The sequence below is a fragment of the Lacerta agilis genome, chromosome 5 (genome assembly GCF_009819535.1).
Source record: "Lacerta agilis isolate rLacAgi1 chromosome 5, rLacAgi1.pri, whole genome shotgun sequence".
Lineage (NCBI taxonomy): Eukaryota > Metazoa > Chordata > Lepidosauria > Squamata > Lacertidae > Lacerta > Lacerta agilis.
In genome coordinates, this window is record NC_046316.1 from 3,648,653 (window position 1) to 3,676,086 (window position 27,434).

The window sequence follows — 27,434 nt, forward strand, 5'->3', positions numbered from 1 at the left end:
TGAACAGGGCCGGGGTACGTATGTCTAAAATCAGGGTGAAAAGGAGGGAAGAGAGGAGATGCACACACCCCTCTGAAAGTTTGGAAGGAGAGAATGGTCCTTTCCCAAACGGATTACGGCTACTTTCTACCTCACAGCTGCACTCATCTGAAAATGAATAAAATTCCACACTCCAACCAACATCGGTTTCACCCATACCTGTATTATATGTGTCAATATTATACCCTGGAGACAGGGAAATACAGCTACTTACTGGTTAGCATTCCTATAGCACTTGGGAGTGTTCAATGTGTTTCCCATTCATGATCTCAGTTATAACATCAGTGTATACTTACAATGACCCTGTAAGTATGATTATGATTATCTCTTTATTGCATATGTGGACCCTGAGAGTGGCCAGCCTAAAGCCTCCTAGTGGGTTCACTGGAGAGTTGAAATAGAAGGAGCCAGAAGCCCATTGCCTGCATAGAAGGCATCCCAGCACTCCTTCATCAACCACTTCAAATCTTCTCACCACCAGGATTCATCCTAATTGCAATCTACACTAACGGAAGAAGGTGTTTGCGTTGAATGCCACACATGAGAGCTTTCTAGAACAAGCAAGCACACTGTGGGTAGTTCAAGGAATTAAAGCTAAATTTCAAAGTGGGTTCAAAGCATAGAAGAGTTACAGGCAGATAATACACAGCATATGGCACAGAAGGAAGAAAAAGGGACGGTCTCTTTCCTCCTCTGCCCGCTAAAAAGATGCCGTGAAGATTAGAGTCTCAGGAGGTCTCCAAGTCATTCAACGTTCTTGTATTTTGTAAACAGGTTGTACAAAACCCTTAGGGTAGATTTCAGGTCCAAGTTGACAACATCTGAGGGATTAAAGAGAGATATATAGATTTAGGTTAAGAGCTTGACTTTTAAAAAAATGAAAAATGGTCTTCTGCTAAACAAGCTTTTTAATACCAAAATGCCCCCGTGCAATTCCCTTTATACAAAATTATGAGAAACCTCAACAATAAAAACGCCCATTAAAACAACTCTCTTAGGAATGGCAAGTGAATTTTATTTGAACACTGAACTGAAATCTCAGTAGACTGTCTTTTCCAGAGACTCACTGGGAAGTTTAAACACATAAGCACATTTGAGAAAATAATCAATTTTTAGAAAGTTGCAGAATATATTTTTCTTCTAATAAAGCTGCTAAGCTGTTGCACCAACAGCCTGACAATTTAAGGCAGCTTCATATTTTAAAGCTGTACCTACACAAGCCTGCGCCAAACAGAAAAGTATTTACAATGCTTCTGGAAACTATTTGGGCAAAAATTTCCAAATTTGTAAGGGATGGATTATTTGGGCAATCTTGGAGGCTGACGGGCCTCTGTAGGCAAACAGGAGAATGTGCTGGTCCATGCTTTCCCTCCTAAATGAGGAGATTTTGTAGCACAGGAACCCTTCCCAAGCATGGCTCATTCACTTTGCTTTCATTATCTTGATTTCCCAATTCCTTTGCATGAGGGACAGAAAGCTGTCTCAGCCACCACACTAAACCTCCGTATTGCCCACAAATCGTAACTAAGCATAATATTAAAACAAAATAGGAAATTCTTTCCAGTAGCACCTTAGAGACCAACTGAGTCTCTAAGGTGCTACTGGAAAGAATTTCCTATTTTGTTTCGACTATGGCAGACCAACACGGCTACCCACCTGTAACTCATAATATTAAAAACTGTGTCCATAAAGCACATTAAATGTTACGGCATCAAATGACATTTGATACAAGATTAACAGTGCAATCCTGGACATATTTACTCAGAAGTACAGTGGTACATTGGTTCTCAAACACCTTGGTTCCCAAGTGCCAAAAACCCAAAAGTAAGTGTTCCGGTTTTCAAACGTTTTTCAGAAGCCGAACGTCCGATGCGGCTGTCGGCTATTGTTTTGTTTTATAGTACAGTACATCATTTGTTGAAGGGACGCGGGTGGCGCTATGGTCTAAACCACAGAGCCTAGAGCTTGCTGATCAGAAGGTCGGTGGTTCGAATCCCCGCGACGGGGCGAGCTCCCGTTGCTCGGTCCCAGCTCCTGCCCACCTAGCAGTTCGAAAGCACGTCAAAGTGCAAGTAGATAAATAGGTACCGCTCCGGCGGGAAGGTAAACGGTGTTTCCGTGCGCTGCTCTGGTTCGCCAGAAGCGGCTTAGTCATGCTGGCCACATGACCCGGAAGCTGTACGCCAGCTCCCTTGGCCAGTAAAGCGAGATGAGCGCCGCAACCCCAGAGTTGTCCGCGACTGGACCTAATGGTCAGGGGTCCCTTTATCTTTACATTGTTTATTGCTTTCATTTTATGGATCAATGATCTCATTAGAGAGTAAAATTGATGTTAAATTGCTGTTTCAGGGGTTGTTTTTAAAAGTCTGGAACGGATTAATCCGTTTTGCATTGCTTTCTATTGAAGAAGAAGAAGAAGAAGAGTTTGGATTTGATATCCCGCTTTATCACTACCCGAAGGAGTCTCAAAGCGGCTAACATTCTCCTTTCCCTTCCTCCCCCACAACAAACACTCTGTGAGGAGAGTGGGGCTGAGAGACTTCAGAGAAGTGTGACTAGCCCAAGGTGACCCAGCAGCTGCATGTGGAGGAGCGGAGACGCGAACCCGGTTCACCAGATTACGAGTCTACCGCTCTTAACCACTTTGGTTAACGCGCCTTGGTTTTAGAACGCTTTGGTTTTGGAACAGACTTCTGGAACAGATTAAGTTTGAGAACCAAGGTACCACTGTAAATTCCACTGAGTTCAGGTGCGCCAACTCTAGAGGGCAGAGGCGCCGCCAGCCCCCTCAATGTTCCCTAGCAGGGGGCTCAGCTCCCCCAATATTGAGGGGCGGAGGCCAAACCGCTGAGCCGAGCGCAGGGCCACATCCAAGGCAGGCGAGAAAAGAGGAGACTGCACTGTGCTGGACAAGGCCTCCTCCTGACACAGCAGTTGGCCCCTGCAATATTTGGTCGGAGGTGGTGCCTCTGAGTTCCATGGGGCTCACTCAGTGGTGGCCGGTGCCTATTTTGCCTGGTGGGTGGAAGGCAAGGAGGCCAACAATAGATGGAGACAGATCCAATGAGAGGCGGAGCCCACTAACTCCAGCTTCCTCGCCTTCCTCGTCCCTGCTGAGTTCTACAAGAGCAATAGCGAGACTAAGGAGCAGGAAGACAATCAACTGTGCCATCCTCTAAGCTGGCTGTTGGCATGAATACAGGGAGATGAGGGCTCTGTGGGAGCAGGATGAGATGGGTGGGGCAGAGCCTCATTTGCCCTGATAGACCAGCCTCTGCTAGTGACACTGCCTGGAAAAACATGGCCATGGAAACTCAGCCTTGGCCCACACTTCATGGCTGTTAACCATCTTGAGAATGAAGAAAGGAGAAAGCTGTAGGAAAACAGCCCACATGGACATGGCTGGAGGTGCTGTTTACAGTTGGGAGAACGAACTGCAAGCAATCCCTCCCATGCTTGCCAACATGCATGCCCAGTTGAGCATGTGCTTGTTTCAGTGGAACTCAGGCCTGCGCACGATACCTTCTGGTCGAGCTTTGGGCTTCTTCAGCCCTCCATCCTGCATCAGTTCAAAAGCAAAGGAAACATTGTGAACCTGCAAAACAAAAAAACAAAAATCCTCTTAAATTTTCATAGTGGGATGGAAAGACCCCCTCTCCTGTTTCCCCCCCTCATATTGCTTAGCTTATCCCTGGATGCGTGCTCCCCAGGATTCTTAAGTCAGTCTACATTGTTAATGTATCATCTTCTTTCAAGAAAAAATCACATTGCTTAAACCCTTTAGGACTTGTTCAGGTGACCACACAGATAGACCAATGTAATGTGCCAGCTGGAAGCTCATTCATTTCAGCCACAGACATTTCCGGGCCTGGAAATGAATTCCAAGCATAGAAATTTCATGTGGCTGAGTCCCTGACGAAGGTGCTGTTGGCATCACATGTAATACTTCATGTAAAAAAACAAACAAAAAGCAAAAACCCTGCATATATGAACACTTGCACACCAGAGAGGAACTCTCCCTGAAATGCTAGCTTTCCAAAAACAGAGACTTTTTAATATCTGTGCGGCAGCACTAAACACGTCCCTCCTCATTCCTGCAACAATTGGGAGTGCTAAAATCCAGGAAATGTCACACGAAGGGTTGTGGGTTCGAGCCCCACATTGGACAAACGGTTCCTGCATTGCAGGGGGTTGGACTATATGACCCTCATGGTCCCTTCAAACTCTGCAATTCTATGATTGGTACATCTAGTTCAGCTGTCAGAAGTGACGGGAGCCACAATAACCGTTATTGGCAATTAGCTGGCCAATAACGAACCAGTTATATGAATATATATGAATATATGAACCGAGCTGTAAATGACACATCAGCGTCATTCTGATGAAAACAGGCTTCATTCATGATATGTGGATCAAAGTGCAGCAAATGGGAATGTGAGGAATATTCTCTTTGATTAAAGACAGGAGGAGGTTGTCTATAAGGCAAGCTTTGGAGGAACATTTTGTTTTGTGCAAATGCACCGCAGTGGGTGGGGGAATCTCTTTCTGCAGCTAGATTAAAAGAGTTTGCTTCCCTGCTGCCATCTACCTTGAAATGACCAATTCTTGCAATATTACACCACACACAGAAGGAAGGGATTTAATTAAAACTACTCACAGCTCAGTGAGCTGAGCAGTAAAAACAAGGAAACACTTCCCCACCTTGGAAGTTAATTGTTGTTGTTGTTTTAAAAACAACAACAGTTTATTCCTCCTAATTCTTGCTTACCCCTGACTTTAATAGTCAAAAGCACAATCCTATGGGTGTTCCGTTTTTAGGGATTTTATGGTTGGACATGTTACTTGATTGAGAGGTGCCTGGAACACTGTGGGCAAATCAACGTACAAGTCCTCTAAATAAACCAACACAAAATGGTACGAACTGAGGTTCTATCCTTCCTTGGCACACATACAACTTCCCGTCAGGGGCTCCGAGTATTCCTATGCAAGCCAGCCTATGAATTAATACTCATTCATACACGTTATAGTGGAATTTCAATATTTTTATAAGGCTAGGTTGGTTCAGCAGTTCCGGCGCACACAGAATTCAGTGAGCTACAGACTTCACTATTATTATTATACTCTATTATTAGGTTTGGGGTTATGCTATACCCTTTTAAAATGCGGGTTTTTTGGGGGGGTATCGAGTTGTTTTTATTTTGATTATGTATTGTGCAGTTTGATATTTTGATTTTACTCTGTGACCTGCCCTGAGACCTGCAGGTATGGGGTGTTATATAAAATTAGTAATAATAATAATAATAATAATAATAATAATAATAATAATAATAATAATAATAATGTATATTCTGGCATATAAGACTACTTTTTAATCCAGGAAAATCTTCTCAAAAGTTGGGGGTCGTCTTATACGCTAGGTGGAGAACCTGCGGTCGATTATATCTCTGTGAGGTTTGGAGCTTTCAGGGTTAAAGAAGCTCAACAGTACACCACTCCCACAGGGTAGATGTCACAACATCCAGGGTATCTGCTGTATGCGAATGCCTATGTGATTGATGTGACGCACTGTTTTAGTCTTACTTTCACTTTTTACTGAACCGGAGCGGAGATGTCGTCCCAGTCTCCAGGAGAGTGTCTGTGATTTATATGCTTGTAATTAAAGCTTGCTTACTTTGAAACAACCCAGACGTTGTGGGAGTTTAATCGCTGGCACGAAAGGCACACATACTGTTGCGCAAGAAGAAGAAGCAAGAAGTTAGAAGTTTGAAAAAAAAACTCTGCAAAAGCACTGGAGAAGCAGGAAAATGCAGAGGAAGCGTAGCTGGACACCACTCCAAGTGCTAAACTGGTTTTGAGGCTTTTCCAGTTAAAACCAAAAGCCCAACAATCTCAAACTCTATATTTTAACTGGAAAAGTTGGGGGTTGTCTTATACGCCCAGTCGTCTTATACGCCGGAAAATACGGTAATAATACCACACCCTATACCTGCAGGTCTCAGGGTCGTTCGCAGGGAAAAATCAGAATATAAAACCACAAAGTACATAATCAAAATAAAAGCAACAACCCAGTAACACCTCCCTCAACATATTTTAAAAGGGCATTCTTCTTTGCTATTCGTAACGGAATTGCAAAGCTTTCCCCGACACTGAAATAAACAGAATCCAGACAAGTACCCAGCATTTTGCTTTTCGGTGGCCAACGAGAGCTTCTCACTGAACACTAAAGAGTGACTCGGCTGTTTTATAGTGTACACTATGTGGAATTTCTGTGATTGGCGGCTTTCAAATTCTTCTTTTTAGATTGCAATGTATAGATTTACTACACAAGTTGCTGTTTAGAATTGCTGCTGTACACCACTTCATTTCTTAGGAACCGTTTTATAAATCCTGAAAAGCATAAATGGAGAACGCCCACTGTGTGCATGTGATGGGGCTTGCTCCTCCTCTTCGGTTAGGAGCCATGTCCTCCTGGAAGCAGCTAGATGGGGGGCAAGATGGATGAACAGGCACTGCCTATGAGATTTTTCGGCCACATCCAAGGAGAAATACATTCAACCCTTTGAGAAGGAGCCAAGATCCCCCTACCAGCCATTCGTGTGAGAGAGCGGATTCTGTCCCCTTCACCTGCCCACTGTCCCTCCCAAAGGATCAGCAGGATCGTGGCCTTTTCAAGTGCCCTATGCACACAGATCCAGCTGCTCTCTTGGACCACAGTCTGTGAGATAAGGGTGACTCCACAGACTTTACTTTCTCTTCAAGTTATATTTGCGGGCCATTTTATCTTTCCCTCACACACCCCTGCAGCCAATACATCATTGTAAAGCTGTGGGCTGCACATTAGCTGCTGGATTCATTGGTTTTCCAGATAAGATTCGTGGGTAAGCTTCTCAGAACCTTTTCACAGAATTATAAAATGGTAACCATACAACTTATCTGCCGCCATTATGAGAACTTGCTGGTTTCGCTCTTGCTTTAGTGGCAAATATAAAGATGGAAGTCTCGTCTGAATGCGGCAAACCAGAGTTGCCTGGCTGGGATTTCTACCCACCTTCTGATCAAAACTTTCAGGCGTTAAATAGAAATTGTGGAGCGGAACAAAATAGTCCTCAAGGAGACCCATCAGTAAAACCAGGTAGACGCCATCTGCAAACTGAAGAGGAAACACAAGTGACACCCCTGCTGGGACCCCAGGAGACGTCAATCAAATGCTGCCTGCAAACCATATGCTGAATCAATAATCAATTTCTCCTGGGCACTTCAGCTCTGTTCAGAATTGCTGGCATCAATTGGGGTCTGCAGGGATTTTAATGATTTATTATTACCCCACTGAGGATGGAGGTGAAGAAAAATGCAAAAGAAGAGCTAGGGAAACAAGAAAGGGTGTCCCCAAGTGTGCTGACAAGAGCCGTCTTTCCCATACGGCTTAGTGGTTCGTTGCGCCAGGGCGCTGGCCTCTCAGGGGCGCCCCAGCGAGTGGGGGAGCTGCGTGGCTTTGCCAGCGGCCTCCCCTTTCCCTGCATACCCACCAGCTGCTCCCCGTCAAACATATGGCGGGCGGATGTGCAGCTTCCCTCCCAAGCCTCTGCGGGGATCGCTCTCCCGCCGCAGCATGGGGGAGAATTGCGCACACCGCCCCCCATGGCTGGCAGTGCGCAGCTTCGGCCTCCCCCCACTATTTGTGGTAATTTGGGGGCTCTGAGCACCCCGGCACCGCATCTGCTAAAGACGGCCCTGGTGCTGAGTTGGGGGAGGGTGACCTTCTTTGGAGGTCTTTAAGCAGAGGCTTGACAGCCATCTGTCAGGAATGCTTTGATGGTGTTTCCTGCTTGGCAGGGGGTTGGACTGGATGGCCCTTGGGGTCTCTTCCAACTCGATGATTCTATGACCAATCTATCTAATGTGAGCTTTATCTTCAACTGTTGTCCTTCCAAGGCAGCCATATTAAATTCCTCATGCTGCAGCAAGAGATACAGAACACAACAGGACAAACAGGAACTTGGCTTGCCTGTTTTTAAGATAAATACATTTCGGGCAAGGCTGCGATGATTCCCATGCCCTAGGTTTCAATTCCAGAGAAGTCTTTCCTTGCATTAAAGCTATTTAGCCAGGGCTGGTGTAGCAGCTAAAACGGACAAGGTGAGTTTATTTGCTGCAGTGCAAACAAAAGTTTACAGACCCCTTATCAAAACTGGTAAACCCAATAGCCAAGAAATCCTGAGACCAATAAGCTTGCACTCACGACAGAGTACTTGCCTATCATTTTCAGTTTAAGGTTTTTCTGTTTGCTGCGTCTCAACTGCTCATGCCCCTTCTACCACCTGCTTGCATATTTTGACGACCCAAAATGAACAGAAGGAGTGCCACAGGAAGCTGAGTTCCACTACTGTTGCTAGTATTAAGCATTTACATCACTTCTGCCTTTGTCTAGACCTGGGTAGATAACCTGTGTCCCTCTAGGTGCTGAGGGACTCCAAGTCTCACCAGGCCCTGACAATATATCCAAACGGTGAGGGTTGATGTGAGTTGCAGTCCAGCAATCCCTGGAAGGCCACAGGTTAGTGTTTCTCCATCTGCACCCCCGGCTGTGGAAACCAGATGCGCCAAACCAGATGGAGGTGGAGCTCAACAACATCTGGAGAGCTTCATATGGGCTATAGGTAAAGGGACCCCTGACCATTAGGTCCAGTCGTGGACAACTCTGTGGTTGCAGCGCTCATCCCGCGTTACTGGCCGAGGGAGCCGGCATACAGCTTCCGGGTCATGTGGCCAGCATGACTAAGCCGCTTCTGACGAACCAGAGCAGTGCACAGAAACGCCGTTTACCTTCCCGCCGGAGCGGTCCCTATTTATCTACTTGCACTTTGAGGTGCTTTCGAACTGCTAGGTGGGCAGGAGCTGGGACCGAGCAACGGGAGCTCACCCCGTCGCTGGGATTAGAACCGCCGACCTTCTGATCAGCAAGCCCTAGGCTCTGTACTCCCACATCTATAAAGGTAAAGGTAAAGGGACCCCTGACCATTAGGTCCAGTCGTGTCCGACTCTGGGGTTGCGGCGCTCATCTCGCTCTATAGGCCAAGGGAGCCGGCGTTTGTCCGCAGACAGCTTCCGGGTCATGTGGCCAGCATGACAAAGCCGCTTCTGACGAACCAGAGCAGTGCACAGAAACGCCGTTTACCTTCCCGCCGGAGCGGTCCCTATTTATCTACTTGCACTTTGAGGTGCTTTCGAACTGCTAGGTGGGCAGGAGCTGGGACCGAGCAACGGGAGCTCACCCCGCCGCAGGGATTCAAACCGCTGACCTTCTGATTGGCAAGCCCTAGACTCTGTGGTTTAACCCACAGCGCCACCTAGGTCCCTCTCCCACATCTATACTCTGTTCTTAAAAAAACAACCACCAGTTTCCTCATATAGGACCACCTTAGAGCCTTCGAATAAAGGAGTGGGAGATCTGGAGACATTTGTGGCCCCCTTACAGGCCCTCCATATAAGTAAATGGAGCAACCTTTCCATTTGCTTCTGTGGAAAAGGGAAAGGAGTTGAAAACTCAGAAAGGAAGAGGGATCATTTCCTTTCCAGACCATGTTGCCTCAAGAACAAAGATGGGGATATTTTACGTAATTTCAGTCTTTCCCCTTTGCCCCATTCAGCTACATATAACAGGGAAATCAGGTTGAAATTGGGGAAAACTCTCAGGGGGGAAAGACAGGGGGTGTAATATTTACCTACGGCAGTGATGTAGTTTAAACTGGTCCTGTATTTAGGCTCAGATATTTGAGTGGGAAAGTAGCTTAGAGAGAGAGGTTTTTATCAGCAAAAACGGTCTTGGAGGAAAACTTTACATGTTTAAACCCCAGTCATCTAAAAACATTTACAGCCTCCTGCAGACACTTTGATTTATTTCTTGATTTTAAAAAGGAAGATGTTTAAAAATATCTGAGCGCATGGTCTTACTGTCGACACTGGTGCTGAGTACTGCCTCTTACCTGGGTTTCTAATTCTGTCACTTCCAGATTAAGTTTATTTAGGTGCTTGTTCACAAAAGTGATCAGGGACTGAAAAGGAAAAAGAAGACAGCGGGAAAGAAAATGAATAAGCAACCGATAGGCAGATTAAGGCTGCAACCCTAAGCCCATCTACTGGCTTGCCTCGGACCGCACCGCTATCCATTTTACACTTCTAAGAAGGAACGTAAACACAATCACAATACAAAACCACCCATTTGTAAACCTTGTGCTTATGCAGAAGGAAACTTTGGCAGGTTTATTATGTTTGGAATTCAATGGAACAGGGACTGATTCACAGAAAGTGTCCTTTGCCCGTGCAAGCGACCTCTGGCGGCATTCCCCGGCAAGCTGCTCCCGTGGGGAAATGTCGTGCTCCGGAAGAGTCTGATGAAAGACAAGCTGGACCTTTCGAGGAGGCTTGCTTTTAAACATTTTTAAGCACAGACTCATCCACAAGCAACAGGGAGGGAGGAAGAAGGTACCGTATATACTGGAGCATAAGTCGACCCAAATATAAGCCGAGGCACCTCATTTCCCTACAAAAATGTGGGAAAGCTTATTGACTCAAGTATAAGCCGGTTCACCTTTGCCACTGTGGTAGAGGAGGAACGAGCAGCCCAAAGCAGCCCTTTGGGCTGCTCCTTCCTCTTCCTCCTTTGCTGCTGTGGAGCTCACCCCGTCGCAGGGTTTCGAACCGCCATTCTTCTGATCAGCAAGCCCTAGGGCTCCGTGGTTTAACTCACAGCGCAATGTTCGCTTGTGTTATACAGAGAAGGCTGGGATCCTGTCCTGTTTAAGCAGGAGCCAGGGAAAGTGAGCACCTGTGGGGTTTTAATACTTCCTTAACTGATAGGCTTTCTGCCTTCTGGGGTCTAAAGTTTGCATTTATGCGAGCAGTTCAGGAATAGAACAAGCTGCCTGGGGAGAGTAAAGAACCACCGTTCTTGTACACTTCTTAAGGAATGGTTGACTTGAGTATAAGCCGAGGGCAGCTTTTAAAGCACAAAATGTGTGCTGAAAAACTAGGCTTATACTCAAGTATATAGGTAAATCCTCAGGACTCTACAAACCACCTAAGGCGAAACTTTCTTACACGCCTCTGCAGCCCGGCTCTTGGGTGTTTTTCGCCTGACTGTCCTTTGATTAATGTCTCTTGCTTGTCAAGATGGAGGGGTGAGTGAGTGAGTGAGTGAGTGGGCGTAGAAACTCGCCTACTGCACAAAATGTAAAAATTGCATTTGCTGCTCCAACTACCTCTTCCTTTGGACCCAGCCACTCTTGGCAAGTGGCTGCCAGAAGGCTGCCCAGAAGAGCAGAAGGGGAGGTTTCCCCGTTGTGGTGTGACTCTTCGGGGGTCAAAGTGCAGGAAGGAAGGAGAAGTGGAGTTCAGCAAAGGAAGGGCTATCAGCTGAGGTAGAGGCACTTCAGTTTTTGCTTCATCCAGGCTGCTGGTTTTTCATCCCAGGAAAAACACCCATTCTCAGTAACATGACAGAGATCTTTGCCAGAAACAGTAAATAGAGGGCAAATGCAGGCTGGGATTTTTGTGGCAGCGACTTCATGTGGAGGCTGCTAAAAAACATTGTAATCGTGAGGAGCAGGCATCCTGTAATAATCACCCAGCATCTAAAAAGCCATTGCTCCTGGTTCGTGTCCTTAGACGAACCCTGGTGAAAGCAAGACCCTCGCAAACTGAAGAAAGTGGGAAAAAAATGCCCACTGGGCCCATTAAATACAAATGGCATGTTACCTTTTTTACGACACTTAGTTTATCAGGAGCGTGGTCAAAGAGGGTGTCAAAAGCATCTCGCTCTGGTTTGAGAAAGAGAACAAGGTTTTAACAAATCAATAAACGCTTTGGTGAAAATTCACAGAAGCAAGATATGCACGATGACTATTTTTATTCCGTACTTATCTAAGGAACCCTTGAAATGGACTCACTGAGCAAGGGGAAAGTCAGTGTCATGTGGTGGTTAGCGGATCAGACCAGGATGTGGCCTCACCAAGTTGTTGTGAGGTTGAAATGAGAAGGGGAAGAACTTTCGTGGAGGAAAGTTGGGATATAAATGAAATGGATGGGTGGATGAAAATAAGCACAGAGTGCAAGCGTAGATAGCCTTCTGAGAAGTTAATCCCAGTTGTTGAGGAGCTGTAGTGGATTTTTCAGTCTATTACTGCCTTAGCAGGAACTCTTCTGCTCTTCCATGCAAAATGACAGTGTTCCATGGGAAACAGGAAGTGCAGATCAAGCTGCACCGGGGCTGAGAGCAAAGAGGGCAAAAGAAGGACGAGAACCTGTCGCAACACGAAGCGGAGGAGGCCAGCAGCACACCTAAGATCGTAACAGCTGTGGGATTGTCCCAAGCTCATGTGCAAGGCAGGAATGAGTGATCCCTTCAGACCACAGCAGTCAGGACTTGCTGGAAGCACAGAGAAGGTGGGAGCTATAGCCAGCAACAGAAAATAAGTTGAACTCTGTAGTTTGGCTGTACATCAAAAATGTCCAGTGCAGTCCTCGGTGGCAAAATGGGATGCGAGAAGACAGAGCGAAAGGAGAGAATTGTTTTAATGTGCCACCTTGGACAAAAACATGCTTAAGGGCAACTCCTAAATGGTGGGAGACAAACTAAACAAGAAACAGCGTTACTAGTTTGAAATGCAACTTTATTTTACTGCTTTTCGAAACATGCACACGGATCATTATTATGGGTTCATATTCCAAGTTAAAATCTTGTACTTACCAAATCTACCCATCATCATCCTGCAAATCAGAGTTTTTGAAAATGATTAGTTAGTGCGTTAATAATGGGCTCCTAAGAGCCCAAAACTGAATAAGAAAACCCAGGTATGTCGTCCGTCCCCCCCACCAGACCAAGATTTGTCTTGCTACACAATCTTTTATGAAAGGCAAAATTATTACCCCATAATGCCAGTGAACAATTTTCTTATATAGCACTACCATTATACTAAAATCTGACTGCATCCTTCAGGGATCAAGGTTCTGCCTTCTCCTTCCGTTCATACAAGGCAACAGTGAGGCCCAACAGGGCTGTCTGATGCCCCACCTGAACCAAGGGAACACCCTAGAATATGTCCGCAGAAACGTCTGCAGCACGCAGGAGTTCCTTCAAGGCAGAGAAGTATGAAAAACACTGGTGTACCTTGTTACGGAAATTAGGGGGGGGTCGCCTAAGCAAAGTCTCTTCCCGAGTAAACTCATTTGGGGTATGGAGTGATGCCCTTAAGGGGACCCATCTCTCTGCCATGATCCAGTAGGCGAGAGACCACTTACACAGGGAAATGCCTCGGCAGGTAATCTCTGGGTGCTTCAGGAAGCCACTGGGCTAATATCCCTCGACCAGAATCCCATTGTTCTCTCCCAGATAAGTGCTCAAGGTATCCTTGCCAATACTTAACACCCATTCACACTTCTCAGAGCTATCTCCCTGATATTGCTCTGTTTTCCCCATATGCTAATCTTGTTTTTCCTATATGTTAATCATGTATAACCCTTCCCTTTTCGTGACGTAGTAATGATGTTTCCAAATTGTATTCTGGGATATGATAGGAGTTTTTAAAAGTTCTTGTAACGCTGCTCTGGGTGTGCAGTTTGACTGTAACCTATTGCACAATAAACCCTGTCTTGTCCTTGCTCCAGTGGCTGGACTTCTTTTATTTAACTCTGCAGAAACCAGTGGGCTTATCCCTAAGGGCCAGGTGGCTGGGCAGTTCCACACCTGGGATTTTCCGTTACAACATGCTACAAGGGTCTACAAGGGTCCAGATACTGTTTAGTGGGCGCAATGGATGGGGCTATCCCAGCTGAGAGCTTTCTGAGCACTCCCCATGAGTTCAGAGTATGAGAAGGGCTTACTCTGTGGTGGTGGTGAGCTCTTCTGTGACCTGGGCTGTCTGGAGAAGACCTTCCCGCTTCTGAAAGACAGAAAGGAGAAAGTTTGTGGCACAACACTAAATTCTGCCTAAATTGTGACTGAAAAGGCCGCTTGCCAACATCACAAAATCAATTAGAAAATTGGGAGTCCTTGGAGAATACAGGAAATAAAGTAGAAAGGTTGCAAGGACTCAGACCAGGACGGCAATAAACAATGGTTTTCCTCTATTTTTGTTGTTGAAAGTATAAAACAAATTCCAGTTACAACGATTGTTAACTGCAGAACAAGGCCCTGTTTCGTTTATTCTTCATCAGCTATCGTTTCTTAGTTTTATGGTCAAAGTGTACCGAGCGTGTCTCGGTAAAATCAGGCGTCAATCATGTAAAAGCAATAGCAGCACCTCAGTGCCTATTATTTTTAATTTAAAGTGCAAATGAAAGCTATGGGTGGCAGTCGCCCATCTCCGAAAAGGCCCCCTTCTCTCACAAACAGAAGAGGCACACCGCTTGTCTACCGCATCATCAGATGGGCATTATCTTAAAAAAAAAACAAAAACCAACCCTTTTTTCTTCAAAGTGACTGATTAAATCTACGTACAACTAAAGAAAAAGATAAAAGTAGTGTTCCAATTTAAGGCAAAGTCCTTTGTAAACTCTTCTTCTCTGTCAGAACCTGTATTGGCGAATTACCATACAAATGCATCAAAGAAGCATTCTAAAATATGTGTTCTTTTGCTCCTCTTGAGCAAGATTTCATGCAGGCTCTGAAATCCCAGCTTAACCTACAAGTTATGCCACCTAGTGGTGCCTTTCTTAAATACTGTACTTTTAAAAGCAACAAGGAGATTTGACGCTCTGTTTGCACTATGTTGTTATGTGGATTGCTTCTCCTGACAGGAGTCCTTTTCTTTTTCCCTCCTCCAACAAATGGAGATAATCAAGCAGGGAGGCATCTTTGAAAATGCAAAGGCCGAAGGCAGGCCGCACTCTCCTTTGCCTTCAGCAAAACAATTTCATCCCACTCCCAAGTGACCACAGCTTTAAATGAAAGACGGACCTCTGAAGCCAGGGAGATGTGTTAATCTCTCACATTCTGTGGAGAGTTGATAGATGCTAGGAAATTGCCCTGCACCTTTGGGGACTCTGCAAAGTTACACCATCAATCTATCTACCGGTGCTGTTTATGGCAAATTGTTTTCTTCTCCCACGATCCCTAAGAAGTATCATCAAGTCACAGAAAAACAACCTCCATCAGCAAAGGGCTTATTTAGCATACTGCAGCTACAGCTGTTACCAATACAGAAGTTTTTTTTTTTTTTTTTTTTTAAATCCAAACATAGCACAGGTCTTCATCAATTATGAAATGTATGCAGCTCTTAACAGTCATAGGCAACAAAAACAGGAGCACTTCCATGCATGGGTGATAGGGGCACCCAACACTTGCTTTTCTGCTTTTCCTTTCCTTGATTTCTGCAGAATCAGAAGAATCATAGAATCCTAGAGTTGGAAGAGACCACAAGGGCCATCCAGTCCAACCCCCTGCCAAGCAGGAAACACCATCAAAGCGACTTCCGGTTAGGTGCCGAGTCAATGGCGGACGGGAGTCCGACGGCTCCGTCCTCCGCTAGGCGATAGGGAGCTCCGTGCCTGCGCCACGGGTCCCTTAAAGCCACGGGAAGAGCGTCCCGTGGACCGACGGCTTCGTGGGTCCCAGACGTGCTGTCTCCGCTCCTGATTTACCCTCGTAAGGGGGAGAATCGGGTGAACGGAGCCCCAGCACGGGACTGAAGAAGCGACTGCCTGCGGAGGATCAAAGCAGCGATCCCGCCAGACTTGAGCACCCGGCACTTCCTATATAGAAACTTCCAAAGAAACTCTGTAAGTCAAAATACTGGATTATTTTACAAGTTTAAAGAGCACTGCTTGCAGAGGAAACTTTAAAAGGAAGCCTGTTCCCTTTGAACTGTTTGCGCGAGCTTGGTAGCGCTAAAAGATCAAAGCCGCGGCTAACGGGAAAGTTTTGCGAACTCTGCCAAACTTTTTAAAAGTTACTTAAAAGTTGTTTAAAGCTTGTTTAAAGATTTAAAAACAGTTGATATGGCAAAAGAAGACACCGCTCCCCCTCTGGATTAGGATTCTGGGTCAGTAGCGGGCTGCAATATTTTGTTGCCATTTTTTTCTTTGTTGGTGTTCCAGTGTTACAGTGACTGTTTACCGGTGGAGATACTCTGACTCTTTTGCAGCCAGATACAAGCTATTTTATAGACTTGGTGGTTACATTGCAAGTGAGAAACAGATACTGACTTGGGCTATTTAAAATAGACTCTTCTTGGCTTTAAGGAACTTATAACTTTTGAAAAATCTGAACTCTTGCCTAAAAGTTGGACTACTGGACTGTTGTGGATTCCTGGCTCAGCAGCCTCTTTGTTCTCAGAAGCTAGCTGCAGGCCACCTGGTGTTTACTTTTGGGACTGTTGGTCTTCTGCTGTGAATGTCTGAGATTGTTACTACAGCAACTGGAGTGACCTTGAGATTACAGCTGCAGAGCCCACAGGGAATGGAAACTAGATCGAAAGGAACTGGCTCTGAAAAAAGGAAAGGCTCTGTTTCCCTAACTCTGCAGGAACAAATGGAGAAATTGGTAGCAAGTGTGGCAGAAATTGCAGCAGGTTTGAAAAGTGTCACCGAAGGGTTGAAGCAAACACAAGAATCGGTGAACACTATTGGTGCATCAGTGAATACTACAGTTAACTCTGCAATTGAAAAACTCCAAGTGGATATTAAGGCTGATATTAAAACCTCCACCCAGACTTTAGAAAAATCAATTGGTCAAATTGAGGAAAATGTAAGAAAGAACAGAGAAGAAATTAATAAAATTGGGCAGGAGGTGACTACGTTAAAAAAGGACTCTGAGGAAATTAAAGTGGTCAGAGAAAAAATAAAAAAGGTGGAGGAAAAATTGGACAACTTAGATGTGGAGCAGTTAGAAAATATTGGAACACGGCAGAGAACTGTGGAAGAGTCTCTTGCTTTTCTGCAACTACATCAGAGAGAAGGAAACATAAGAATAAGGGGTCTTCCAGAATTGGAGGGGGAAGACCTAAAAGCTTATATTGTGGAACTATTTTCAACTTTTTGGGAGTTAGAAGAGGTGAACGTCTCAGCACGCATAGTGAAGGCCTTCAGATTTGGACCAAGAGGCTCCAGAGGAAAGAAAAGCACTAAAACAGTCAGTGACTGTTTGATTGTGCTGCATGATAGACACGACAGAGATTATTTTCTGGATTTACACTACAGAAACAACCTGGTGGTACAGCAGAACAAAGTAATATTTTATAAGGATATCCCCAGATTTTTTTTGGATAAAAGAGCGCCCTATAACGACCTGGTGACGGAGCTAAGAAGAAGAAAAATCTCCTTCAGTTGGGAATTTCCAGAAGGCCTGGCATTTACGTTTGAAGGGAAAAAGATAAAAATAAGGTCCTTGGCGGAAAAGCAAAAGTTTTTGGACAAGCATCTGGAATTCTTTAAAGGAACTCCATTAGACCCAGCACAGCTCTACAAGTTTCCAGAGGTATTCCCACCACCGCCGGGATTACCAGGACCAAGCCAAGATCCAGAACAAGAGAAGAAAGGAGAGGCAACTGGAGGAGAGGAATAAACAAAGAAATGGCGCTCAAGTTAATGACTTGGAATGTTCGGGGATTGAATCAGAGACCAAAGAGACGCAGAGTATTTTATAGCATAGAAAAGAAGAATTTGGACATAATATGTTTACAGGAAACCCACATAGTCCGGCGTCACAGAAGATTACTACAGAACAAAAAATTAGGCCAAGAGTTCATATCTTCGGACAAGGTCAAGAAGAGAGGAGTAGTGATTTATGCAAAGGAGAAATACAGCCCAAGACAGCTATTTAAAGATGAAGAAGGGAGATACGTCGCAATTGAAATCAACGTACAAGGCGAAAAATTTTTGATTCTGGGACTTTATGCACCAAATGATGGAAAGTCGATTTTTTACAAAAAAATACATGATTTGCTGCTGGATTATTTGGACTATAAGGTAGTTTGCCTTGGAGATTTTAATGGGGCAGTTTCCACACTAATGGATAGATCTCAAAGAACAAAACTAACAAATGATGGGAAACTCCCAAAGACTTTTTTTGAAATGGTGGACAACTTGAATTTGGTGGACTCTTGGAGATTAAAAAACCCCACAGAAACAGAGGCAACGTACTTCAGTGAATCTCAGCAGTCATGGTCGAGGATAGATTATATCTGGATCTCGAATGAATTGGCTCCAAAATTACAAAAAGCAGAAATCGGTCCCAAAACGCTTTCAGACCACAATCCGGTGCAGGTAAACTTAAAAATGATTTCCAAGGATTCTTTCAGGTGGAGAATGGATGATGCATTGATGAGAGATACCAAGCTAGTAGAAAGAGCGGCGAAAAAGATGAAAGAATATTTTCAAATTAATTGGAATTCAGAAGTGGAGAAAAGGATTGCTTGGGATGCAAGTAAAGCGGTAATGAGAGGATTCCTCATTAGTGAAAAGGTAAAAAAGAAGAAACAACAAAGTGCAGAAATGGAGAGACTGTTGAAATTAATCAAAGGAAAGGAAAAAGAATTAAGAGGACATCCCAGATGTGTCAAAATCCAAAAAGAAATTAAATACTTGCAATCCCAATATGCGAATATCATGAATCAAGATATCGAATGGAAAGTGAAAATGATGAAACAAAGAACATTTGAATCTGCAAATAAATGTGGAAAACTACTAGCTTGGCAATTAAAGAAAAGACAAAAGGCAAATGTCATCAGTAAATTGGTAGTAAATGGAAAAAATGTAGAGAAACCGGAGGAAATCAGATGGTGTTTTCAGAGATTCTATAAGCAACTGTACAAGGAGGAGAAGATAGATGAAGTAGAGATAGACCGATTTCTGGAAAAGAACGGATTGCAAAGAGTCCCAGAGGAAAAATTAATAACTCTCAACCACCCAATAACGACACAAGAAATAGAAGATGCAATAAATAATATGCAATTGGGGAAGGCTCCAGGACCGGATGGATTAACAGCAAAATACTATAAGACATTGAAAGACTGGCTATCACAGCCGTTAAGAGAAATGTGCAATAGAATACTAGAAGGAGATAGGGCACCAGAGACGTGGAAAGAAGCCTTTATCACATTGATTTTAAAACCAGATACTGATAAGACTCTAATGAAAAATTACCGTCCAATTTCCCTGTTGAATGTGGATTATAAAATTTTTGCAAATGTTTTGGCTACAAGGTTGAAAAGAGTGTTGAAAGACCATATACATAGAGACCAAGCAGGTTTCTTACCAGGAAGACAAATAAGTAATAATACGAGAATTATTGTGGACATTTTAGAAAAACTGGAGAGAGACATAAATACAGATGCAGCACTATTGTTTGTTGATGCAGAGAAAGCTTTTGATAAAGTATCTTGGATATTTATGAAAAAGAATTTGGAAAAAATGGGAGTTGGAGAAAAATTCTTAAATGGCATCAAGGCCATTTACACAGAACAAAGAGCAAAAGTCATTGTAAACAGTGTGATATCGGAGGAGATCGAAGTAGAGAAAGGAACAAGACAAGGGTGCCCTATCTCCCCTCTACTTTTTATTACGGTCCTGGAAGTCCTTCTAAATATGATTCGGAAAGATAAACAGACAAAAGGAATTAAAGTGGGAGAGAAGGAATACAAATTACGCGCCTTCGCGGACGATTTGATGCTATCCCTGCAAGAACCAGAAAGCAGTGTCCCCAGAGCTTTGGAATTAATTGAACAATTTGGACTTGTAGCTGGCTTCAAATTGAATAAGCAGAAAACCAAAGTTTTAGGTAAAAATTTGAGTGCAGAACAGACCCAAAGAATTCAAGAAGCCACAGGCCTCAACTTTGTCAAATCTGTAAAATATCTAGGTATCAATCTCACAAATAAGAACTTGAACCTGTATAAGGATAACTATGAAAAATTGTGGATGGAGATAAAAAAAGATATGGAGATCTGGACAAGACTTAAATTGTCGTTAATGGGAAGAATAGCAGTGGTTAAAATGAATGTCCTACCAAGGATGCTGTTTTTATTCCAAGCCATACCAATTTTGGACAAACTAGACTGTTTTAAGAAATGGCAAAAGGACCTATCGAAATTTATATGGCAGGGCAAAAAGCCAAGAATAAAATTTAAGATTTTAACAGACTCTAAAGACAGAGGAGGCTTTGCCCTGCCGGACTTAAGGCTTTATTTTGAAGCTGCGGCCTTTTGCTGGTTAAAGGATTGGTTTAAATTAGAGAACGTCGATGTGTTGGACTTGGAGGGACATGATAATATGTTTGGTTGGCATGCATACCTTTGGTATGACAAGGTTAAAATCCACAGAACTTTTAAGTCTCATATTGTTAGAAAATCCCTATATCAGGTTTGGACTAGATACAAAGACTTGTTTGAGAGAAAGACTCCTAGATGGATCTCTCCAGTGGAGGCCAAGGCATATAAGAGACCGAATATGTCTGCAAACTGGTTAAGATATATGGACATATTGCAGCAGGAAGGGGACTCTTTTAAGCTAAAAAGCTATGATCAAGTAAAAAGTCAGGTCCCCGACTGGCTGCACTATCATCAGGTTTATGAAATATTTAAAATGGACAAAAAAGTTGGTTTTCAAGTAGAAAAATCAAAACTGGAGACAGAACTGATAGAATCGAACTTTAAAAACCTTTCCAAAATGTATAATCTTCTGCTAGAGTGGCATACAAAAGATGAACTGGTTAAATCCTCAATGATAGATTGGGCAAAAGATGTAGGACATAATATTATGATGGATGACTGGGAGAGATTGTGGCAAAAAGGTATCAAATTTACCGCTTGTCATGGTTTAAGAGAAAACATAATGAAAATGGTTTATAGATGGTATTTGACACCAGTTAAGATTGCCAAGATGAATACCAAAATGTCAGATGTATGTTGGAAATGTAAACATGCGAAAGGTACCTTCTTTCATATGTGGTGGTTGTGCCCAGCGGTAAGTGCTTTCTGGGATAAGATTTATAATGAGCTTAAGAAGGTGATGAAAGTTACCTTTTGTAAGAAACCAGAGGCATTTCTTCTGAGCATAACCAATGAAGAGATACCCAGTCAGGATAGAGTGTTTTTTATGTATGCCACAACAGCAGCCAGAATTCTATTGGCAAGAACATGGAAAGGTGAAGAGACACCAACGGTGGAGGAATGGCAGATGAAGATGATGGAATACATGGAACTCGCAGAACTGACCGTCAGAGTCCGGGACCAGAGGGAGGGGAAGGCGTCGCAGGAGTGGAAAAAATTTAAAGACTATCTAGTTAAATCAGTTAAACTGAATATTTGAGCAGAATTAGACAGAACATCGGCTTTGGTAGGTATGTGTTAGATATAAATGGTAAGAGGAATTGTTGTTATGCGAAAGATGTATATGTCAAAATATGTTAAGATAGGTCGCTAAGATAAGATAAGATATATAGTTATTGAAATATCTGACTAAGTAAAAGCTAAGTATATTAAAATTTGGGCAAATGTGAATGAACAATATATAAAGCTACCTTGAAGAAGTATTTGTTTTTTGAAGACAGTGGAGGGAACGGGGGAAGTCCCCAAACAGAGAAGTTAGAAACAAGAAATATACAAAGATAGATATTGGTTAAGGTTTGTATATGTGCTTTTTATGTTTTTATTGTTGTTATTGTTTTGAATGTTGACTATGTATATTGTTGATTATATTCAATGTTGATTTTGTTTTTTATTGTTTCTTATGTTTTGTGTTGATGTTGCATTCTGTTTTTTCTTTGTCATATTGGAAAATAATAAAATCTTATAAAAAAAAAAAAAACACCATCAAAGCATTCCTGACAGATGGCTGTCAAGCCTCCGCTTAAAGACCTCCAAAGAAGGAGACTCTGTCACACTCCTTGGCAGCAAATTCCACTGTCCAACAGCTCTTACTGTCAGGAAGTTCTTCCTAATGTTTAGGTGGAATCTTCTTTCTTGTAGTTTGAATCCATTGCCCCGTGTCCGCTTCTCTGGAGCAGCAGAAAACAACCTTTCTCCCTCCTCCATATGACATCCTTTGATATATTTGAACATGGCTATCATATCACCCCTTAACCTTCTCTTCTCCAGGCTAAACATACCCAGCTCCCTAAGCCGTTCCTCATAAGGCATCGCTTCCAGGCCTTTGACCATTTTGGTTGCCCTCCTCTGGACACGTTCCAGCTTGTCAATATCTTTCCTGAACTGTGGTGCCCAGAACCACTTTGCTTCCAGATTTCTGGTATCCAAAAGGCACTCTGTATCTTAAGGATCAGTTCCCTTTCCCCAGCTGGGAGTCGGGTGTGTGTACAATATTTCCACTGGGACAACATATTTCCCTAGTCAATCTTGTAAAGAGGTATCTCTAAAAAAGGCTGGCAGCCTAATTAAAAGCCTCAGCATGTATAGAAACAAGCAGAGCTGAGAGCAATTCGTTAACAATTAAATCAACTAATTAATTATATTTAAAATGATTTCAACTAAAGGTGAAACTATGAATACCTGTTCTATGTGACTGTATAATCAAAAGAAGATTTTGTTGACCCTTCAAAATGCACTGATGTGATCAGCTCCACTTGCTCCATGTGCCAGAACAGACAAACCAGCAAATCTCAGGTGTGCCTAAGGCAAGAGTGCTAGGAGATGCTGGACTACAACTCCCATTATCCCTGTCCACTGGGCCACACTGGACGTGGCTGCTAGGAGTTGGAGCCCAACACCCTCCTAGTGGTGTGGCAATAAAACTGCTAGCACATTTGCAAAACTAAGCAGAATCAGGTATGGTTTCAAATTGGATGGGAGATGGCCGTGTGTCAAGATTCCTGCATTGGAGGGGGTTGGACTAGATGACCCTCTGGATCCCTTCCAACTCTCTAATTCTATGATTCTATAACTGTCTAGAAGGCCACAGGTTAGCCACTCCTGATCTAATGGCAGGAGAACATGTGGCCAATAAAGCCAAACCACAACTGCCTATGCTTCCCCATTTCTGCTCGGAGCAATTGTTTATTTTATTATTATTTCACTGACTGATTATCGCTTGACTCTTGAAACAAACCCCAAAGCCTCAAAGCAATTTGCAAAAAAAAAAAAAAAGATACAGCAATAAAATTATCAATAAGAATTAAGAACCATTTAAGACTTTCATAAAAGTTAAAACAGCAACAGACTAAAAACAGATTAAAACTTTCATCAACTTTCTAGACGTTATTATTTGCAAACCTCCCAAATTAGGTCCAGGCCAGTTCTACAGCTTGATTCCCCCCCACCCAAAAGTACTGTTATTAGTCTATTGCAGGGGTGGCCAACTTCCAAGAGACTGCAGCGATCTACCCCCTTTTTGGGGGTTCAGGTCAAAGTTGTTGGGGTTTTTTTTAGGAAGGAGGTAAAATGTTTAACTTTTTTTAGGGGAGCCACAGTTGTTCAGCTCCTTTGGGGGGAGCCAATGATCTACCAGCGATCTACCGCAGATGTCCAGTGACCTGCCAGTGGATCACAATCTACCTGTTGGACATGGGCTATTGAGTCCAGACATTTCAAGCTCTGGTATATCTGAGGTTGTGGGTGGGTGGGTGGGTGGGTGAGTGGGCGTGAGAGAGAGAGAGAGCTTTAAAGTGTAACAAAATTTCAGAAAACAGGATAACATCTGCAGGAAATAGATACACAAGGTTTCACCGTGCCCTTACCCTTACAACAACCACTTGCACAGAAACATGTTCAGGAAGTCGGATGGGAGCCCGGAAATGCATCGCCAGAGCTACCAGCAGGTGGAGAATGGACACCAGGTTCTTGCCATGGATTGCTTGAAGGGAAACACAGATATATAGAGAGAGACGCAAATTTTAAAAGGCAATTAAGGAAAACCATTTTCCGGGTAAGTTTTGGATCGGTGGTCTGGGGTTGACCCTCTGCCTCCAGGGGCCCCCCAAGAACCCCGCCTCTCCACTAAGTCTTCTGCAGAGCCTCTTCTTCAGAACTGCACATCTTTTCCACTCTAACCCCCACCCACGGCAACTGCAAGCTAGCTGGGGGCATCTTTATTCCTCCCCGATTCCTTTCGCCTCCATCACCAGTTCTCTCTCAGGTCACATTCAAACCATACACCGAAAGCGCCATGGGACCACTTTAAACATTCATGGCTTCCCCCAAAGAGTTATGGGACCTGTAGTTTTTCAAGGGTGCCTATTCCCCTCTCAGAGCTACAATTCCGAAGAGGGGTTGAAACCACTCAAGGAATTGAAAAAAGCAAGTTCTTAGTCACAGGTACAAAAATATGCTGGAACATATGGGGAACAGCAGGTGAAAACTGACATCAGAATGGTGTCTCAATAAGAGCTTTGAGTGGTCAGTGGGGTGGGGTGGGGGGCTCAGTGTCCTGTATGGCAACTTGCTCCTCCCCATGAGTGGCAGAAATCATGCAAAATGAGCTAAACGACACAAATCAAGCCATTTTGCATAATTTACACAAGTTGCAGGATACCGTTTTGCCTTTGCTAACCTGCCCAATGCCAGAACGGGGGGGGGGGATTCTGTGAACACACCAGCCTGCCTTACACAGATGTGTGTCTACCTGCCCAGTACTGTCTACTCTGACTGGCAGCAACTCTCCAGGCAATCAAGCAAATATCTTCCCCAGTCTTGCTAACTTAGTGGAGACAAAAAGGGGCTGACAGTGGAGCTGAGAGTGAGGGAAAAGCGCAACTCGAACCCGGAGCCACGGCAAACCCAACCCAGACGAACTTCTTACAGTCAACGTTCCACTTGATAGCCCAGCCATGGGGTCGCAGTAAATCGTGGACAGCTTCCAGGACAGTTTGCAGCTTTTGTTTCTGGCCTATTTCCGACTGTGTCACTTCGGCCACATTCAGCTTGCGGCCAGCTAGTTTCTCTGGGTTGGGAATACAGACAAGCAGAAACAAGATTCCTCAGGTAGCGCAAAAGGGACGGGGAACATGGATCCCCGGCGGCCAATTCCTCACTTGGCCATATACAAACCCATCAGCTTTTTAAAATTAAAATGTATTTATATTTTAAGATGGTTTATAAGCCACACTTACCGTATTTTTCACTCCATAAGACGCACTTTTTTCCTCCTAAAAAGTAAGGAGAAATATCTGTGCGTCTTATGGAGCGAATGGTGGTCCCTGGAGCTGAATTGTCCAGGGGCCAAAAGAGGACCATGCTTTTTATTTTACAAAGAGAAAAGGGGGTGTTGAAAGGACCCCGCTCAGCAGCTGATCAGCAACAGATTGGGAAAGAGATAAGAGTCCCAGCTCCCTTTCAGCCCCGCCCTCCTTTGTTGAATGTGCTGCAGAGGGAGGTTGTTTGTTTCCCCAGCAACATGTGACTGGCTGATTAAATTATCTGTCTGGAAACTGTAGAAAAGGCTCCCTTTCCTTTAGAAGCTGCAGAAATGTGAGTTGAACCCCATAAAAACAGAGCTTTTCCTCTTTGCTTTCCCCCCTTTGCAAAAGGAGCTTTGCTTTTCCCCCCTTGCAAAAAAAAAAAATGCAAAACTTTTAGCTGATCCTCAAAAAAACTGGGTTTTTCCCTTTGCAAAAAAGCTACAACACCTTTAGCTGATCCTCAAAAAAACAGGGCTTTTAGAGGAGGAAAAGCAGATAAATATTGTTTTTCTTGTTTCCTCCTCTAAAAACGAGGTGCGCCCTACGGTCCGGTGTACCCTATGAAGCGACAAATACGGTATATTTCAAGGTGGTACAAAACATGTAAGAATAAAATCAACAAAAGTATCCACTAAAAGTATCAGGAAAACATAAATCCAATCTGATTGGTTAAAAAGAGAAAATTCGTATTTCAAAGGCCTGTCTAAACAAAGATGGGTTTCCAAAAGATGTCCCACCAGAGAATCTCTGTGATCAAGGTGGAGTGTAAAGATCAGACAGTTCTTAAGGCATTTGGGCTCCTGCATTCTGCAAACAGTTAAGCTTCCTGACCAGATACAAGGGCAGCTCCACATAAAGCATATTACAGCAATCATCATGGACCTCTGGGGTCAGGCTGTCACAGACCAAAAACTAAGGGGGTCTCATTCATCTGGTTCACACCACTCAAATCCTGGCTTCGTAAACCAGGATCTGCACCCGGAAGCCCCCTTTGCTCATCCCTTCATGAGAGTCAAGCTTCCCATTATGTGTGAACTGGGAATGATGGTAGAAGGCTTTTCAAACAAGCCAAGAATCGTAAGCTGTGGCTTCACGCACTGGCTTGATTGTAAGACATTAACCAAGGAACGGTTAACTGCAACTTCCTGGCTTGCTTCCCTGCTAGATAATGCAAAGAGAGGAGAAGAGCAAGAGCAAATGGGCTACGTTCATGGTTGACCGTGCGAACGCAGCCAATGACTTGACTGGATCCAAAGCAATACTCACTGGCCCACTTTGGACGTAACACGAAGCCACAGTTGAGCATTATGAGAACCATCTCTCTCCTCATCTTGCATGGCCACAAGGAGAGACATTTAGAGTCTTTTGCTTCCACTTTTTGATTAATCAAAGCTTGCCGAACCTTGGCTCGTTTTGACAAACCATGGTTAACCTCAAACCATGGTTTGCGCAACTGGCTTGCCTCAGAAAACATACTTAAGACTCACCAGTTGAAACCATGGAAATACTGTAACGCTGAACTACGGCCAATCAAAAATGGAAGCAAAAGGGTACGGTTGCCTCCTTTTCATTAGTCTTAAGTCCAAAACACGGCCCTCTTGTTTTAGCAAAGCCTGCTTTTCCACAGCGACCAACATGGCTGAGTGGTGGTTCAAACCCAGATTCCCCTCGGTCCAGCTCCAGCACGCTGTCCCCTGCTCACCCAAGAGCTTCTGCAGCACCTGCCCATCATAGACATCCTCCTCAAGCTGCTTGACAATGATTCTTTCTTCAACCAGGACATCATTTATCCAGTCAATTAAAACCTGGGACAATAAAGAAAAGACATAGATTACTTGGCTGGTCCTAATACATTATTTACTTTCTATCCTTTTAAGGGGGGGGGGGACCTCAAGTCAAGCAGACCTTTCTGGGAAACTAAGAAATTTATCATGGTGTCAGCTTTCCTGTATTAGAATTAAATTCTTCGGCTGCATCTCACAAAAATATCACTTCGCAAAACACTTGCAAGCCCCATGCAAGCAAAAAAGGATCGTCTGATGTCACTGTGACATCAAGTGATTGACAGGCGGGCAGCTCCACCCGCCAGTCAGAACTTAGCCCACAAAAGGTGGGGAGATAACCATCTGGCTCACCAACTAGATCGAATTCCTCATCCCTGATCTATAGTGAACCATCTAAAAGTATCAGTGTCAGCGAAGCAAATGGACAAACTGTGCATTTACTAATGTCTGTTGGGTTTCTCTTTTTCTCAGTAACTGACTTGCAAAAA

At 43.9% G+C, this 27,434-nt stretch overlaps 1 protein-coding gene across 2 annotated transcripts in view; it reads right to left on the minus strand.

Moving 5' to 3' along the window:
- Positions 1 to 777: 777 nt before the first annotated feature.
- PARVB (parvin beta) overlaps positions 778 to 27,434 on the minus strand; it is a 53,454-nt gene continuing 26,797 nt past the window's right edge. For both annotated transcript variants that reach the window (XM_033148304.1, XM_033148305.1), the window contains exons 4-13: positions 26,865 to 26,967; positions 24,784 to 24,924; positions 23,723 to 23,838; positions 13,918 to 13,976; positions 12,785 to 12,804; positions 11,794 to 11,855; positions 10,023 to 10,091; positions 7,088 to 7,189; positions 3,562 to 3,634; positions 778 to 860 (exon numbers count right to left, since the gene is read on the minus strand). In XM_033148304.1, coding sequence (XP_033004195.1) covers positions 784 to 860; positions 3,562 to 3,634; positions 7,088 to 7,189; positions 10,023 to 10,091; positions 11,794 to 11,855; positions 12,785 to 12,804; positions 13,918 to 13,976; positions 23,723 to 23,838; positions 24,784 to 24,924; positions 26,865 to 26,967 — 822 coding nt within the window. In that variant the 3' untranslated portion in view covers positions 778 to 783. The remainder of the gene's footprint in view (positions 861 to 3,561; positions 3,635 to 7,087; positions 7,190 to 10,022; positions 10,092 to 11,793; positions 11,856 to 12,784; positions 12,805 to 13,917; positions 13,977 to 23,722; positions 23,839 to 24,783; positions 24,925 to 26,864; positions 26,968 to 27,434) is intronic.